General features: G+C 35.6%; 1 protein-coding gene across 6 annotated transcripts in view; it reads right to left on the bottom strand.

Moving 5' to 3' along the window:
• LOC150095352 (lethal(3)malignant brain tumor-like protein 4) overlaps window positions 1-15,454 on the bottom strand; it is a 381,800-nt gene that overhangs the window by 177,599 nt on the left and 188,747 nt on the right. For all 6 annotated transcript variants that reach the window (XM_090410238.1, XM_090410241.1, XM_090410242.1 and 3 more), the window contains one exon: window positions 7,896-7,977. In XM_090410238.1, coding sequence (XP_090266364.1) covers window positions 7,896-7,977 — 82 coding nt within the window. The remainder of the gene's footprint in view (window positions 1-7,895; window positions 7,978-15,454) is intronic.

The raw sequence follows: 15,454 nt of genomic DNA, 5'->3' as shown, positions 1-15,454 counted from the left end.
CTTATATGTAAAGATCGGCCAAGAGAAATATAGAAGTTAAGAGAATAAAGTCTTACTAGAGAAGGATTTTACTAATGGCACAGATACAAGTGCAATATAAGTGTAATTAAGATTTAAAGATAACAATACGTAAGATAAATAAAGGAGAAATTAAACTTTACAATGCCGACATAGAAAAAGGATAAGACAATAGAAATAGACACAAAAGGATAATTAAATTTTACCGAATGGCTTGTTGCAAATGTTTTTCTATGACCCTCAACATTGAAAGAATGAAAAAAAAGATGGTACTCATCCACACACAAAGAGCATTATTTACAGCTGGAGGAAATTATTCTGTTTCTGGGTTAACCATGACTGCAAATAGTGTGATGCATAAAACAAACCCTTGTGAGGATCTTTCTTCTTGGAGAAAGAGTCAGGAGGGAGTTGTTCCCACTCAGAAGAATCATGACATATATATTGGAATACATAATTACCCACATAAAAGAGTGAATACTGTGGGAAAATAAGTATTACTTTCTACTTGTATGGGAAAAGGGATGGTGAACAAATCGTTAAGCTGACAGCAGAGAATGTTCAGGTAGGCTTTGGAAGCTGTTACTTCCAGTATTTAGGAAGGATAAGAGTTTTATTGTTAAGCAGGCATTTAACACTTCTGATGTTGTTCGTTTGTGCACTATCCCATAGAATATTGTGAACATTTAAATTCTCCATTACAAGTTTAGGGGATGGCAACTGCAGTATGCGTTCAGAAGGTCAAAATGTGATATATCTGCACTAAATGTTAGATGCAGCATACTGTAAGAAGAGGTCCACTATAGCACTGAGTTGGATTTGGTGGAAAGGGATATGGTTGCTCACAAAGACTTTTCCATAAGTGGGCCATCTCTTATCTTTTCTTAATAGTGATATACTACACTGTAGTATCCTCATCATTCAAATAATTCTCTTGCAGGAAAAGTGAAATGGCTTATATTTCTGCAAGAGGGCTTGATATCATCAAGATTATGGCAGAATCCAAATTAACATGTCTGGCTTCTAATTTGCCCTTCACTGGTCTTTGCCTTTTTTGGGAAATTGTGGATAGTCAGTTTCTATCTCTTCCATCTCAAGAAAAACATTCAAGATATCTTCAAGTTCTATAAAAAAAAAAAAAAAAAAAAAAAAAAAAAAAAAAAAAAAAAAAAAAATCAGCTAAAGCCTTTTTATTCCCGTATACGGGAGTAGGCAAGGCCATTTAGCCCTATCTAACTTTTGGAGACTGAGTGGGCAGTTCAATCTCCACTGGTACCAATCGGAGATAGATGGCCCAAGGCTATCACTAATTAAGCGGTACTCAGTGAAGAGAGACGGCTCAAATGTGCCGCCATCTCGTGGTCTCTAACCTTAACACAATATATTTAATGTCTGAAAATAATGTGGGTTCTACGGTCGATTTTCTTGAGTTTACGGGACGAAAAACCCGAGTTTCCGGGAGGAAAAACCCGCTTGCCCGTGCCAGAGATCGACTAACTCGGGAACCGGTCGAAAAAAGGCTTAGAAAAATTTCCTCTAGTCGGCGACTAGATTTGAACCACCAAACCCTTTCTTCGTGCGGTCAAGCGCTGTAGAGTGCAAACGCCACTTCTACTGAGCTACACAGGCCTCAAGTTCTATATAATACTTAAATTTTAATAATCTTGAATTCCTCTGTAGATACAAAGGTATCCATTTCCCTTCCTCCCTCTTGGAACATCTAGAGGCTTTTCCTTATATTCTGGTGACAGTGGAGCCTGTGCACTATTTTTTAACTAGGAGATTTTTATACAAAGGAATAATTTTGGCATGCCTTCTATAGTGAGGCCATATAGATTAGATTCCATTTATTTTTTCTAAAGAAAAGTATACTAGATTATAACATTCAGGGATGATGTAATTGTGAAAAGGTGGGATAGTCATGCATGTCCTTTTGCATAAGAGGGTTTAGTTGTGATATGATATACCTCCTCTTCACTCCTGATCTGATATGTGATATTCTGTGCTGTCCTGATCTGAATTTCTTTACCATCTTTTCACATCTGGCATGCTCAAGAATATGTAAGATTCCCTTGCAACTGTTGCTCTGCATATGCAATCTTTAATTTCATGTTTTTTTTCTACCACACTGGATGGGGATGACAATGACAGACTGTCAGAGCACAACTGTATTTCCAGTATTTGAAGCATTACAAAGGATTAGGAAAATAGGGCCTGTAAGAGTGGTTCAAATAGTTTGCTTCTGAACTACTCTTAGAATATTGTAATATTGTAAGAGTAGTTCTTCTGAATTACTAAGAAGTTCAGAACTACTAAGTAGTTCTGATCTACTCTTATAATATTACCATCCCTACAAATTAGGATTCATCCGATGGATTGAACTCCTTGATATTACAACTCAGAGCAAATCTCATTTAGAACTTTGAGGAGATTCCACTCCAATAATATAACTCCTCTAGAAAATTTTAATGTTTTGTTAGAGGTAACTGTAATTGGTATTCTTTGCAAAGAGGCTGCATGAAGCAGTTATTCTGAATGTTTTTGGGAAGCTGTTTTGACTAATGTCTCCTGGACACATTGGTTGCCAGATGTATGATGAGGTATAGCAGTATGTGTTTCAGATTTTCTGCTTCTTACTCTTCATATCCGTTCATGTGTCTATGGTTTTCTGATATCACCAAGACTTATTGAGGATCACGAAAAACTTTAGGATGCAAGACTCAGAGAAGATATGAATTTAGTGCTAGAATTCCCATCCACTAAGGAACCACATGTGGATGCCCAAAATCCAGCAAGGAATGACTGTACTTGAAAGCAGAATATCAGGGTTACCACAGATGACATAGTGGCACCACAGCAAGCCTTGCACCTAATGCCCAGATAATGGGGAAGAAAACTTATTACAACATTATTGCACCTTGCAGGCTAGCCAACTAATGCTGGATATGCAGACATACCAGGATCCACCTTGTCTGGATGTCTAAGGGTTGCACTACACAGCAAACATGATGACAGAGTGTTGAATCCCAGTGATGGTAGTCTGGAGAATATGAAAGTGACAAAAAGATCATGGTAAGTAAAGCAACGAATACAATGCTAACAGAACACATGGGAGTGGCAGGACCATACATATGGAGCGAAAGTGCACATGCAAACATAAGAAAGAAGTAAAACAGAAGAGTATGAAAATATAAAGATAAAAATCCAAATCAACGTTTACATTTCAAAGTGTTACATTAACTTAAATTAATGTCACTTACCCAAAATCTTCATAATAAACTAAATATATGCTGTATGTACCATTCAAATCAAAAGTTCAAGTTAAGAAATCAAAAATTCTAAATTAAAAATTTTGAATTCTTTACCTTAAGGATAAAGAATCTTTCAAACACAAAATGAACTGTTACACAAATAAATTTCATAACTGTTACTTAATATTTAATAACTTTTACTTAAAACTGAAGTGTATAATGATTCAATATTTCATTTTAATTTACACTTGTAAGTGAATCCATCAATTTACGCAGCTGCACACCATTGGTGTCTGTCCAGTTGTGTCTAATGTATATAAACTATGTCCCATTCCACTTTGCAACTCATCATCATCAAGTTCCTGATATATATCCTGAAAGGGTGTACAGGATATGACAGTACTACATGAAAAATTTACATCATTACTAACTTCCTATCTACAATTTTCCTCCAAATCAGTCTGGTAAATATCAAGACCAATATTATCAGGTCTTATATTTCTGTCTTCTAAGGCACTTTTTACTGTATCAATTGACCTATATCTTGGTCTTCCTCTGAGTCTTTTTCCTGCCAACCTGACAGAGAACACATGTTTTGCTAATCTTTCTTCTCCCAGTCTGCTTAAGTGACCATACTACCTGAGATTAGCTCTGCTAATGCATTCCTGGATGCTGACAATATCAAGTTCTTTCCTAATATCCTCGTTTTTAATATGATATTGCCATTGATACCATCTGTTCATGCCCCTAATCTTTCTCAGGACTCTCATATCTGTGGTCCCTAGTCTTTGGTCAAATGTTTTACTTTTAACCCAGCTCTCAGATCCATAAGTTAAAATTGGTTTAAACACTGTCTTGTATACAGCTAATTTCTCTCTTATTCCATATAAATTTATTCATTCAGTTAACTTCCTATCATACCAGCTTTGTTATTCTGTTGTGTATTTCCATATTTAACTTATTGTCTTCACTAAAAATCGTGTCTAAGTAGCTGAAATGTTTTGCTTGTTCTATAAGTTCTTCATTCACAATGCAGTTGATATTTTGAATGTTTTTGCCTATTTTCATTGTCTTTGTCTTTTTAATGCTGACCTTCATACCATATCTATTACAACAGTTATTCAATTTAGTCAGGGAATCTTGCAGACTTGTAGTGGATTTATTTAGAAGTATAACATCATCTGCATAATGCAAAGAGCTGAGATTAACACCTCCAATTTTGATGAGGTTTAATACCACTTTCCTTCATAATGTGATCCATGTAAATAATGAATAAGAGAGGGAATAATGTACATCCACGTGTGACACCAGATTTAACATTAAACCATCTTCCTGTACTGCCTTCAATTCTAACTGCTGACTTACACCTGAAATAAAGACGAAGTATTGCTTGATATAATGTCCTATTAACACCATATAACTGTAGCATTTGGAATAGCTTCTCTCTTGGCATTTTGTTATACCTTTTCTAGATCTACAAAACTTGAATACAGATTTTTGTTATATTCCCATGATTTCTCAATATCTGTTGTAAAGTGAAAATCTGATCCTGACAGCCTCAATTTGGCCTGAATCCAGCTTGTTCTTCACCAATCTTCTCTTCCACAATCGTTCTCAACTGTTTCTCAAGTATACTTGCATATATCTTACCAGGAACACTCAGTAATGAAATGCCTCTGTAATTCTCACATTCAGCTTTATTTCCCTTTTTTATATATGGGAACTATGAGAGCTCAACCCCAATCATCTGAAATTCATCCCTCTGTCCAGGCCTTCTGAACTATGCAGGGCAGCCACTGTACGACTTTTATACCGCCATACTTGAGCATTTCTGGTCGAAAATCATCTACTCCTGCTGCCTTTCCACATTTCAGGCTTTTGATGACTTCTTCTACTTCAAGTATGGATATGTATTCTTGACTACATGCCTGGTCAATGTTTTTTACCACTGTGCTGTCATCACTGATTGTTTCATTTAGCAGTTTTTCAAAGTAATTATAATCATGCTTCAAGGATATCTTTTTCTCCTGTTTTCATGTCACTTTTATCATCCCTAATTCCTTTTACAGCACTCTTTCCTGAGTTTCTGAGCTTCTTCAATAACCTCCAGAATATTTTGTCACCTTCTTGATATTTATTTTCAATGTTCTTGCCAAAGTCCTCCCATGACTTTTGTTTAGCCTGTTTCACACAGTTTTAGGTTTCTTACATTTGTCTCTGTATTCTCTAAGACCACAAGCTGACATATTTACCAGGAACTTTTGATATACTTTCTTCTTTTCCTTCACTGCCTCTTTAACTTCCTGTGTCAACCATGGAGTCCTGATTTTTCTATCCTTGCATACAACCTCACCACATGCCTCTCTAGCTGAATCAATCAGGGCTTTCTTCAAGGCTTGCCACTGAATCTCCAAGGTTTGATTACTGTTTTCAAATTCTTTCATTTTTTCTTCAATAATCTTTGTGTGTTTTAGTCTACAGTTCACATCTGAGAGCTGCTCAACTTTTATTTGCTTTAAAACTTTCTTATATGTTATTCTTTTCAATATGAAATTCAATTTTATCGTGCTCAATACTAAATGGTGATCACTTCCAATTTCAAAACATCTGTACACGCTGGTGTCCTGCACCAGTGGGAAAACATCACTATCAACAATAACATAGTTAATGAGACTTTTCTTATTCCTTGCCTCTTCTCTCCATGTGAATTTGTGCACATTTTTATGTTGGAACATTGGGTTAGTAATAACCAGTCCATGTCCTGAGCAGAAATCCAACAGGTATTTGCCATTATTATTAGTTCTACTCTTTTCTCCAAATTTTCCCAAAACATTTCTGTATGTCTGACAATTATTTCCTACTCTATTTAGATCCCCAACAAGAACCAACTTTTCCTTTTTCATTGTGTCAGCTGCTCTCTCTAAAGCCTCAGAAAATTCCTCTACTTCTACCTTAGTAGAACTTTCTGTGGGATCATAGGCACAAATAAGTCTCATTGTCCAGTTCCCCATTCTCATCTTTGCCCATATCACTCTACTTGAGACTGCCTGCCATCCAAGAAGATTAGTCTCATATTTAGTGTTGAATACTATAGCCACTTCATTTCCTTGATTGTAGTTGCCTGAATATAATATTTTGTATTTATTGCTCAGAAAGATCTCACCAGTTTATGTCTTTTTTTGTTTCAGTCACCCCTATTATGTTGATCTGGTACTTATCCAATTCCTCAGCTAGCTCCATTTCTTTGCCATTCAGGCTTCTTATGTTGATAGTACCAATCTTGAGCTCTAGTGATGTTGAGTTGGGGTAAGTTTTAGGATTTGTTCCGGTAGCTGACTTTTCGCTGTTTGCCCTGGCAAAAACAATGGGGGGGGGGCTTTGTTTAATCAGGCAACGCCCCAGCCAGCATGAAATTCTGTCATGTTTTACCATCATTTGAAATTTTGCTTAAGCCAATAAGAATACAATTTGGTCGGCTAAATCCCAAATTGCCAGCCCATCCTCATCCGTTCAGTATCCAGGTAGATACCTAACAGGGTGCACCACGAGAAGGTGAGGAATGGACATTCGTAGAAGCCCTGGTCGGTTCTCCGTATTCCTTTGAAGGCTATGTGGAGGTTTCCTCTCAGTTATATAGCTTTGACCCTTAAGCGCCCCTTTTTGCAACTGAAGGTGACCAATTATAAAGTAGACTAACTGCAGAAGGTTTTGGGAATTGATTTTAATGGTACAGGCTGCACATGTGAGTATTTAATTTATTATGAAGAGTTCACATAACTGACAATTTAATGTAATATTCTGAAATTTAAACGTTAGTTCTGAATTTTCATTTTTATAATTTCATAATTTTTTTGTCTCTGATTATTGTTTGCATTTGTATTTCTATCATGTTGTCATTTTTGTATGTATGGTTCTATAGTTCCTACCAATCCTTTGTGTTCTGTTGTCAATGTACAATTTTCCACCATTTCCATTGTTCCCTGCAATTTCTGTTCTCTATTAATGACAATTTTCTTTATTCTTTTCTCATTATTTTCTTTGTTCTCATTCCCCACAATTTGATTCAGTATCTGCTTTTGGAGACTATGCTGATGAAGTGATGTAAAAAGTTTACTTTTTGGTTATTATGACTGAAAATACTGTTTAGATATAAGAATGGAAGACAAAAAAAAAAGTACAAAAAAGAATCTGCTGATGTATCCACAAAAAAAAAAGGCATCTTCTGTGTGTACTATTTTTTTTATACCTTTTAGAGGTAATACTGAATTCAAAAAGCATTGATATCTATATCAGGTAGTTATAAAACAAAACACAAATCTCATTTTTAAAATATTTAAAAATTATTTTAAATATTTTTAAAAATATTTTGGAACTAGTTAAAACTGGTTCTAAAGAACATCAAGATTTATTACATTAATGTCTTATTAAGGTGTTTATTAAAATAATAAAATTCTTTTTCATCTTACTGCAGTACTGTGCCATTTATAGTGATTATATTCAATATCTGTATAAATATTCCTTTTGGTAATCAACATATAAATGAAAGTAAAGATTTGATCAGCAGATAGTTTAAAAATGATACTATATAAATGAAACAATATGAACAACAAAATGCATAAATTGTACCTCAACAGTTTCACTATTCTGTGAAATATGTAGAAATTGTTTCTTTTTTTTCTTTGGTAGTGAAGAATCATTATGACGTTTTCTATAAAATTTACAGAAACATAATAAACTTTTTTTTTTCCTATAACAATAAAAAATGAATTTAACATCACTATTCAAATATTAAATTCAAATATTACATATTAAATACAGTGAAAGAAATAACAGGCAGTTACACAATAATGTCTAATTACATAGCAATAACCATAAATGGGATAAAATTAAATAAAACTAAACAAATTATATGAAAATTAAGCATGTATGTAGTAAATAAAAATTAATGGCAATTTTGGGTCAACTTTTGCTCAAGTACACTAGACATTTTTGGACAACTGTAAGAAGAAAACTGAATAATAGGGTTAGAAACAGCAAACTGCATGAGAATCAAATAAGAAAAGAACTTCTCAGAAACGCATTTCAGTAAATATAAAATCACTCTATTAAAATTTAAAAAGTAGATAAGGACTTAAAAAACAGATGTTATGAAGGGAATTAAAGTGTGATGATCTGTGAGACACATGAGGTATACAGTGACAGAAATACTGCAGGAATTTTGATATCTCTGTAGCTACTATTTATTAGAAATGGCATGAGTAATTCCTCATCCTCTACTTTCCTCTTCAATCTGTTAAACATGAGCAACAATCAGCTACTGCCTAACAATACTAATCAATGCCAAGAACAAAATAAATAAGATGTTTATTAAGTAGTTGATATTTTGCTGGATTTCAAAACACATTCTCAGAGGCCAAACAACTTTTCAGAATACACATGAAATAACAATTAGTAACAGAAATTTCTAATTCAAATTGTAACAGCCAGCATAACTGAATTCTCAACTTGTTATCAAGATAGGAATTTTTATGAATAAATGTTGAATAAAAAGAAGTTCAAATTCTAGATTAAAGTTTATATTAAAAAAAATCTTTCCCAAAATTTTAGGTAATTTAATACAGCCATAATTGTTGAGATAAGTGGAGTCTTTCACTACCTACTGACTCCAAAAACAGTATGGAAAGAAGAAAGTATAGCCAAAGCATGGTCTGCAAGTCTCAAATTGCAACAACGAATGTGATGAACATATTGTGTTCTCTAAGGCAGATATATGCTCTGTGCCTGTAACTTGGTATATGAAGACTGGGTTACAGGTACAGAGTATTTCATTCACTCCTGAATGTTATAGAGGAGTTTATCCTTTGCTGAAGGATAAGGGTTGCCAGTCTGAAGTATGGTTTGAATGTGGTGCAGAGATTGCATTTGTTTTGCATTTTAGCAATCTTTTCAGGTGTACTTTGGATATGGGAAATAGGAATAGATGGATAAGAACAGACAGGGGAGAGGAGATAATATGGCATGTCATATTTTGACCAATTTATAGGAGATATGGCCATTGGCTAAAATTGTGTGGCAAGTGTAGTTGAGTTCTATGGCAAGAGCTGTGTCATCAGTTAGTGTTATTTTATTGATTGTACTGAATGAGAGTGTGACTGTTTATTAAGCATGTTTAGTACATGAAGGATTTCTATAAATAGAAAAGATAATAAACCATTTAAAAGACATGACCAATGTATCAACAAAGAGAAAACAGTTATTTGTTTTGCCTTCTATAGTGATATATATTTTAGGGTGTTTGCTGTTCAAATTCATTAAAACTGAATCTAATGTATTATGCCACAGAACTGGACCACCTTTGCCACTTTATAAAGCACACATTATACCTATCAATCCCCCCCCACACACACACAAGACTATACAGCACAACTATTCTATTTTTATCCCCTATTCCTATATATGCAGAGTATATCTGGAAAAAAAAATGTACCCTGCATATATATATATATATATATATATATATATATATATATATATATTGTGTTGGCAAATAAGTTCATTCGGTTTATGCATTAGTACAAGTTTACGCCCCTTCACCTGTCGCCATTGTTATGCTACCACGCAACACTATTGCACAGTTGAAAGGCGACATTTCACAATCTTTCAGTGAATTTTTGTTCAGCCTACTTCAGTTGCGTGTGTGTGTAACATATTTTTAGAAATGGAAGAAAATAACATACATTACCAGCATATTTTGCTGTTTTATTTCAAAAAAGGCAAACGAGCTGCAGAGGCCTATAAAAAAAATATGCAATGTATATGGGGATGGTGCCTTAACAGAACACATATGCCAAAAGTGGTTTGCCAAATTCTGTTCTGGAGATTTCGATGTCAGTGATCCGCCTCATGCCGGTCACACGACCGAGGTTGATTCAAGTGTTGTAAAGGATATCGTCGACAAAAATCTGTCACAAACAGTGCAGGAGATTGCTGCAGTACTGAACATATAGCATACAAGCATTGAAAACCATTTGCACAAGCTGGGATATGTTTCAAAACTCAATGTTTGGGTGCCGCTGAATTGACTGAGGCCAATATGACTGCTCGCATATCCATTTGTGATTTGCTGCAACGTTGCCAAGAAAACGACCCATTTTTGAAGCAGATGATTACGGGAGATGAAAAATGGGTTGTGTATGATAATGTGGTATGTAAAAGATCATGGGGGGCACAAGAGTGAACCACTGCAAACAACCTCAAAAGCAAGATTGCATCCAAATAAGATCATGCTCTCTGTGTGGTGGATTATAAAGGTGTTGTCCATTATAAGGTGTTACCATCAAGCAGAAAGATTGATTCGACTGTCTATTGCTTACGGTTAACGCGACTGGCCCGTGCAATTAGCACAAAACATCCTGAATTGGCAAATCAGAAAGGAGTTGTCTTTCACCATGACAACGCCAGACCCCACACATCATTAACAACCCAGAGTAAATTGTTACGTCTTGGCTGGGATGTTTTGCTGCATCCTCCATATTCACCGGAACTGGCACCTTCCGATTACCACTTATTCCAATCGTTGCAGAATTCTCTGAATGGGAAAACCTTCGCTAAAGAGGAGGCTGTCAAAAGACACCTGGATCAGTTTTTCGCCAGTAAACCTCAGGAGTTTTATGAATGCAGCATAATGAAGTTGGTGGACAGATGGCAAGAGGTTTTGATACAGAGAGTCAATATATAACTGACTAGTATGTATTATATATATTAAATAAAATGTGTTTCATTCCACTCTGAAAAATCGAATGAACTTATTTGCCAACCCAATATATATATACGCACATACACTCTGTTCTTTATCATAACCAGGAATGTGCAGAATGCCCTTGAGCTTATAACTTGGCTTAACATGGAGAGACAGGAAATTCTGTTGATATAGAAAGACACACACACACACACACACACACACATATATATATATGATTAGTACTATTAACTCGGGGTTGGGATATGTTAATTTTTCTAAATTAACTGACTTAAAACCCGAGAATTATAACACAATGACATTTATTTGAAAAAACGCAACATGTTTCGTCAAGAATGACTTCATCAGGCGATAAGAACATAGAAAGATATTAAAAGACACGAAATTAACACTGACACACTCTAAAGCTATACAATTATAAAGCCATAATATTCGACTGTAAATTACAGTTATTATGAGCTTGAACTACAGTCCGAGTGAAAGTTCTATTGTTGTACACCTGTGCGCGTGTGGAATCACGCGATCTCCAGTATCTAATAGTAGAGTTGAAAGAGTCAGGCAAATTATAGCTAAGATTGTTATTCATGTGAAAAGGGTCCAAGGTGATTTCTTTTGAATCGACAATGTGGCACTCTACTTCATCATGGCAGATGTGTAGGTTTGAAGTTGATGTCCAGTTTATTTCATGTTGGTGGCTTTCGTTGTTCGTGTTTATTGAAAACAGGACATGGCTCGACAGAGCAGTTGCTCTGGTTCTTTTATAAGCATTGTCGCGCTGGTGCTCTTCGAGACGTAGTAAGATAGATTTCTCTGTCTGCCCATAGTAAGCCGGCTTTCCGCATTCACAAGTGACCTTGTATACACCTGAGAATTGTAGAAGGTTGTGAGGTTGTTTATAGTTGTTGAAGCGTGATCTTATTTTTGGCATAGTTGAGAAGCACGTTTTTATGTTAAACTTCTTTAGAATTCTACTCAGCTTTTTTGATAGTGTGCTGATATATGGCAAGACGTATGACCTTTGGAGTCATCCTGTGTCTCTACATTGCTACGTTGACGGTAGGATAATTGGTTGTTAATATTTTTTAGAGAGTAGCCATTGTTTTTAAAGGTCCATTTAAGATGTTGTGGTTCTTTTCAGTTCTTCATCTGACAGTACAGATCTTGCACGATTCGCTAGAGTTGATATAATACCCAACTTTTGCGCTGGATGGTGATGGGATGACGCATGCAAATATCTGTCTGTATGAGTTGGCTTTCTAAATATAGAGACTTTAATTGATTCAGGCGTCTTGGTGAGTTTAACATCTAGGAAACAGATGGAACTATTTTCTTCAATCTCCATAGTCAATTTTATATCTTGATGGCGGTTGTTTAAGTGGTCGAGGAATTTGAACAAAAAGCAATCTCCTCTTTTACTTTAAAACCGAAAATTTGGCTTAGATATGTGGACGATATATTCCTCATATGGGAGCATGGTACTGAGAATCTTCACAAGTTTCTCGACCACTTAAACAACCGCCATCAAGATATAAAATTGACTATGGAGATTGAAGAAAATAGTTCCATCTGTTTCCTAGATGTTAAACTCACCAAGACGCCTGAATCAATTAAAGTCTCTATATTTAGAAAGCCAACTCATACAGACAGATATTTGCATGCGTCATCCCATCACCATCCAGCGCAAAAGTTGGGTATTATATCAACTCTAGCGAATCGTGCAAAATCTGTACTGTCAGATGAAGAACTGAAAAAGGAACTACAACATCTTAAATAGACCTTTAAAAACAATGGCTACTCTCTAAAAAATATTAACAACTGATTATCCCACCGTCAACGTAGCAACGTAGAGACACAGGACGACTCCAAAGGTCATATCGTCTTGCCATATATCAGCACACTATCAAAAAAGCTGCGTAGAATTTTTGATTCCTGTATATCCTATCCTCTTATTAGTCATATTCCATTATGTCAAAATCAGTAATAATTGACAAAACAGTTGTTTGTAATAACCAGCATGCTGCAATAAGCATGATAATTAAGATAAAAATATTAAAAAAAAAGCAATTTATGACATAAAATATGTCATACTTATTCTGATCTCTTGCTTGCATCACACACACACTGCACCTCCTTCTAGCAACAGTTTCTCAAGTTCACTCACTCCAAAGTCATTCAAGTGGAATCCATTACTTTTGTACAATTCCATTCTTCCCTCAAATACATGCCATATATGTAAAAACTGCACTCCCTTCTCCTCATAGAGCTCTAGCAGCATATTCATGATTCTTGCTCTCCATCTCAACTCATCACTGTCATACCTTGGCAACATACTAACAACCTTTCCTATTACACTATTATCTTACACTCTCCTTAATAACCACCTGATACCAATCCGCACATTCTCCTTATGTCCAACTAAATCATTTATTCCCACAACCACCGCTAACTCTCTTGCTTGTTTCTTCCTCACATCCAAAGCATTAATTATCTGGCTCATTTTCCTGCCTGGAAAGCAGATCTTATAGACTCTCTCATTGATCAATCCTCTAGTAATGGAATCTCCATACACTCCTATACTCAAGTCATTCATCACCTCTTTTTTCTTATTTTTTTTCTTTCATTCTATTCTTAGATTTGTCATTTTAATTAAAAATGGTGCTTAAATTTTCTTTGTTCTATACACTGTCCATTCAGAATAGCAGTTAACAGAATATGTCTGATGCCAAGATGGCAGGAAAAAAAACCCAGAGGAAGACCAAGATCTACTGGATTGATTAAGTCAGAAATGCCACAGAAGACCAAAATATAAGACAAAACAATATTGGAGTGCTGCAAGTAGTAGATTAATTTGAACGAAAATTATAGATAGCCGGCCTAGTTGGCCAAGTGATTAGCGTATCCGCCCTCCAGCCAAAAGGATGCGGGTTCGAATCCCACCGTGGGCATGGATGTTAGAGCAAGTGTCGTCCCTCAATGAGTCATTTGGACTCCTTGGAAGTGTCAAATAATAATAATAATATTAGTAATAATATTCATTTAATCATGTAATACTGTCACAGTAGCCAGAACACCTCTTGAGGGTACATATCAGGAAACTGATGGTGACAGTGTGATAAATGTGATTTAGTTAACTCTCTGATCAACTACCCAGAGAATTCACTGGCATAAAGCTAAAAGTCTCAAACAAAATAAAGTTTCTTCTAGAGAGATTATATACATTCACAATCCTGAACAAAAATAATTGTTCAGGATTGTGAATAATCTGTATAACTGAGAGGAGACCTCCACATAGCCATTAAAGGAATGTGGAGAACCGACCAGGGCTTCTGACCTAATGTCCAATAGTCACCTTCTCGTGGTGCATCCTGTTGGGTATCTATTTGGATACTGAACGAACGAGGATGGGCTGGCAATTTGGGATTTAGTCGTCCAAATTGTATTCTTATTGGTTAAACCAAAATAAGAAATGATGGTACAACATGACAAAATTTCATGCCAGCTGGGGCATTGCCAGGTTAAATAAGGCCCCCGTTGTTTTCGCCAGGGAACCAGGGCAAACAGCAAAAAGTCAGCTACTGAAACAAATCTGAAAACACACCCCAACCCAACATCACCAGAGTTAAAGATTGGTACTATCAACATAAGAAGCCTGAATGGCAAAGAAATGGAGCTAGCTGAGGAATTAGATAAGTACCAGATTGACATAATAGGGGTGACTGAAACAAAAAAGACAAAAACCGGCGAGATCTTTCTGAGCAATAAATACAAAATGTTATATTCAGGCAATGACAATCAAGGAAAAGAAGAAGTAGCCAATATTCAACACTAAATACGAGGATAATCTTCTTGAATGACAGGCAGTCTCAAGTAGAGTGATGTGGGCAAAGATGAGAATGGGGAACTGGACAATGAGACTTATTTGTGCCTATGGTCCCACAGAAGGTTCTACTAAGGTAGAAGTGGAGGAATTTTTTGAGACTCTAGAGAAAGCTACTGACACAATGAAAAAGGAAAAGTTGGTCCTTGTTGGGGATCTAAATAGTATAGTAGGAAGTGATTGTCAGACATAGAGAAATGTTTTGGGAAAATTTGGAGAAAAGAGCAAAGCTAATAATAATGGCAAATACCTGTTGGATTTCTGCTCAGGACATGGACTGGTTATTACTAACACTATGTTTCAACATAAAAATGTGCATAAATTCACATGGAGAGAAGAGGCTAGGAATAAGAAAAGTCTCATTGACTATGTTATTGTTGATAGTGATGTTTTCTCCCTGGTGCAGGACGCCAGAGTGTACAGAGGATTTGAAATTGGAAGTGATCACTATTTAGTCTCTTGAGCAGGATAAAATTGAATTTCATATTGAAAAGAATAACATGTAAGAAAGTTTTAAAGCGAATAAAAGTTGAGCAGCTCTCAGATATG

The sequence above is a fragment of the Typopeltis vanoorti genome, chromosome 20 (genome assembly GCF_054136105.1).
Source record: "Typopeltis vanoorti isolate ZY-2024b chromosome 20, IOZ_Tvanoo_1.0, whole genome shotgun sequence".
Classification (NCBI taxonomy): Eukaryota; Metazoa; Arthropoda; class Arachnida; order Uropygi; family Thelyphonidae; genus Typopeltis; species Typopeltis vanoorti.
Note: the sequence above shows the minus strand (reverse complement) of the source record. Positions and strands in the feature narration are given on the sequence as shown.